This window comes from Solanum tuberosum, unplaced genomic scaffold (genome assembly GCF_000226075.1).
Source record: "Solanum tuberosum cultivar DM 1-3 516 R44 unplaced genomic scaffold, SolTub_3.0 scf00005, whole genome shotgun sequence".
NCBI classification, from domain to species: Eukaryota; Viridiplantae; Streptophyta; class Magnoliopsida; order Solanales; family Solanaceae; genus Solanum; species Solanum tuberosum.
Genome location: NW_006238931.1, coordinates 2,063,468 through 2,066,145, shown reverse-complemented (window position 1 = coordinate 2,066,145; position 2,678 = coordinate 2,063,468). Strand labels below are relative to the sequence as shown.

The 2,678-nt window shown below is 38.9% G+C and overlaps 1 protein-coding gene across 1 annotated transcript; it reads left to right on the top strand.

The window, feature by feature from the left end:
- Nucleotides 1-1,762: 1,762 nt before the first annotated feature.
- Nucleotides 1,763-2,233, top strand: LOC107060557 (uncharacterized). The gene has a single exon (XM_015308565.1). It carries the CDS (start codon nt 1,763-1,765, stop codon nt 2,231-2,233), a length of 471 nt encoding a protein of 156 aa, XP_015164051.1.
- The last annotated feature ends 445 nt before the right edge of the window (nt 2,234-2,678 follow it).

The window sequence follows — 2,678 nt, the reverse complement described above, 5'->3', positions numbered from 1 at the left end:
TCACTTTCCCATAATCTACTATGTTGGCCCCGGTCCCTCCTTGGACATATGCACCTCGACTTAGGCCAAAATCCTAAGTTGAGGGTGGCTAATGTAAAAAGTAACTTCAAATCTTGGCCCTGACCCGACATCGGGTATTGTGTACCTCAACTAATGGAAAGTCCATAAGTTGAGGGTGGCGATGAAAGAGAGAACTGAAAAAAAAAATGGGTATGAAAAGAGTGAGGTGAAAAAAAAAATAAAGAGAGAGAAAAGAAAGGATGTGACTTGTTGAAAGCTAAAGAAAAAGAATACAACGCAAGAAAGAGATAAAAGTGAAAAGTAAAAAGATCTGAAAAGCCTAAAGTCACATCCATGGTTGAAGAGAATCAAGGGAAAGAAGGTAAAATGGTAGGATGTCAAAAATAGGGCAAAAAGAGGTAGAAAGCCTAATGTAATGTCAAAGCGGGAAGAAAGTCACTAAAAAGTACCCAAATGTACCACACCTGACCCTGAGCCTACGTTACAAGCCAAGAAAGTCCTATAGTGATCCTAGAACCAGTTTGGAGAGTCTAAGCAATGAAAATAAGGGCAAGCCTATGGTATTGAGCACTAACTGTACTTGAAGTTACTTCTGAGTGTGATGAATAAGAATTGCTTGTTGTAATCTTCATGTTCGAAAAATTTAGATCACATTTGATTGGCACTAAAGTCATTGTGCACACTGATCATGCAGCGTTGAGGTATCTTATGGCAAAGAAGGATGTAAAACCGAGACTGATTTGATGGGTATTATTATTGCAAGAATTCAATTCTGAGGTAAAAGATAGAAAAGGGACAGAAAATCAAGTTGATGATCATTTGTCCAGATTAGAGGAAGAAGCAATATTGAAGTTAGCTAACGGAGTTGAAATTGATGATATGTTTCCAGATGAACAAGTTTTGGCTACATCTTTTTATCTTATCCCTTGATTCACAGATTTCGCTAATTATTTGGCGAGTGATGTGGTGCCTTTAGATCTGTCGTTTCACCAAAGAAGAAAATGCATGTCTGATGTGAAGAAGTTTTTCTGGGAGGAGTCTTATTTGCTTCGTGTCTACGCCGATGGGATTATTCGTCGTTGTGTTCCTGAGGTTGAGATGATGAATATATTGGACGGTTTTCATTCGTCTCTTGTTGGTGGTCATCATAGTGGTATCTAGACTGCTCATAAGATCTTGTGGTGTGGGTATTATTAGCCTACTATTCACCAAGATGCTCATGATTTCGCCAAGTCTTGTGATCGTTCTCACAGAGAATGAGGTACTTCAATGAAGCAAGAACTCCCACTTACTCCTATTTTGGTGATTGAACTGCTCGATGTTTGGGGCCTTGACTTTATAGTTCCATTTGTGAGTTCGAATGGGATGAATTACATACTTGTGGCGGTTGACAATATATCTAAATGGGTGGAAGTTGTTGCACTTTCAAACAATGAAGGAAACAGTGTCACCGCATTCCTGGAAAAAAATATCTTCTCTATATTTGGTACACCAAGGGAGATATCAGCAATGGAGGTTCTCACTTTTTCAATAAGTTGTTCAAGGTGTTGCATGAGAAGTATAGTTTTAGACACATTGTAGCAACTCCTTATCATCTGCAGTCTAGTGGGCAAGTTGAAGTGTCCAACAGAGAAATAAAGCAAATCCTTGCAACAACTGTGAATGTGAACATAATTAATTAGTCAAGAAAACTTGATGAAGCTCTGCGGGCTATCATACTACATTCAAGACTCCCATAGGTATGTCTCCTTACCAACTTGTATTTGGGAAGCCTTGTCACTTGCCTGTAGAGCTAGAACATAAATCTATGTGGGCACTCAAGAAATTGAATCTAGATTGGGGTGTTGTGTCAAATCAGAGGTTGAATGAGTTGAATGGACTTGATGAGTTTCACTTAAAAGCATATGAAATTCCAGCCTTGTATAAAGAAAAGATGAAGAAGTACCATGATCAAAAGATCAAAAAGCGTGAATCTGCTCCCGATGATTTGGTCTTTCTATTCAATTCAAGGTTGCGCTTGTTTCCTAGCAAACTCAAATCAAAGTGGATCGGACTATTTAGAGTGGTGCAAGTATTTTCACACGGAGTGGTTGAACTTGAAAATGAGGAAGGAAAAAGGTTTAAGGTGAATGGCCAGAGGATAAAAATCTACTTGGGGCAACCGGAGGAAGTCAAAGAGGTGATTGAAGAATGGAATCTTGATGAAGTCTAAGTAATCAAGGAGTCTGCGTCGTTCCACGATGTTAAATCAAGTGTTGCTTGGGAGGCAACCAAAGATGTAATTTAGCTAGTTTTGAGAGTTTTCTATGTTCTTAAGTTTGAATTTTAGCTAGAATAGGTTAATTTAGGGTTCGTGTACAAAAAGTGTCAAGAAATGTAAAATGAAGGCCTAATGTTTGTTACATGTGCAGGATAGAAAGAAAAATGTGTATGTGCAGAGGGTCCTACGGATGGGTGGTCATAGGAATTCCTATGAATTGTAGGACCTGTTCGTCGAATCTTGGTGAGTTGAAAACCTTGATGTCACGACCCAGGGGTACACCCTAGATGTAACATGGCGTATAGGACCCCGAGAGTCCCCATACAAGCCACTTAGCATTCATAACAAAAGAAATAGAACAATCGAAGTAAAGACAACATTTCAAGTCCAAACATTT

Coding starts and splice junctions, on each gene's coding strand:
- LOC107060557 (XM_015308565.1), top strand. CDS start 1,763: ATGTCTCCTTACCAACTTGTATTTGGGAAGCCTTGTCACTTGCCTGTA.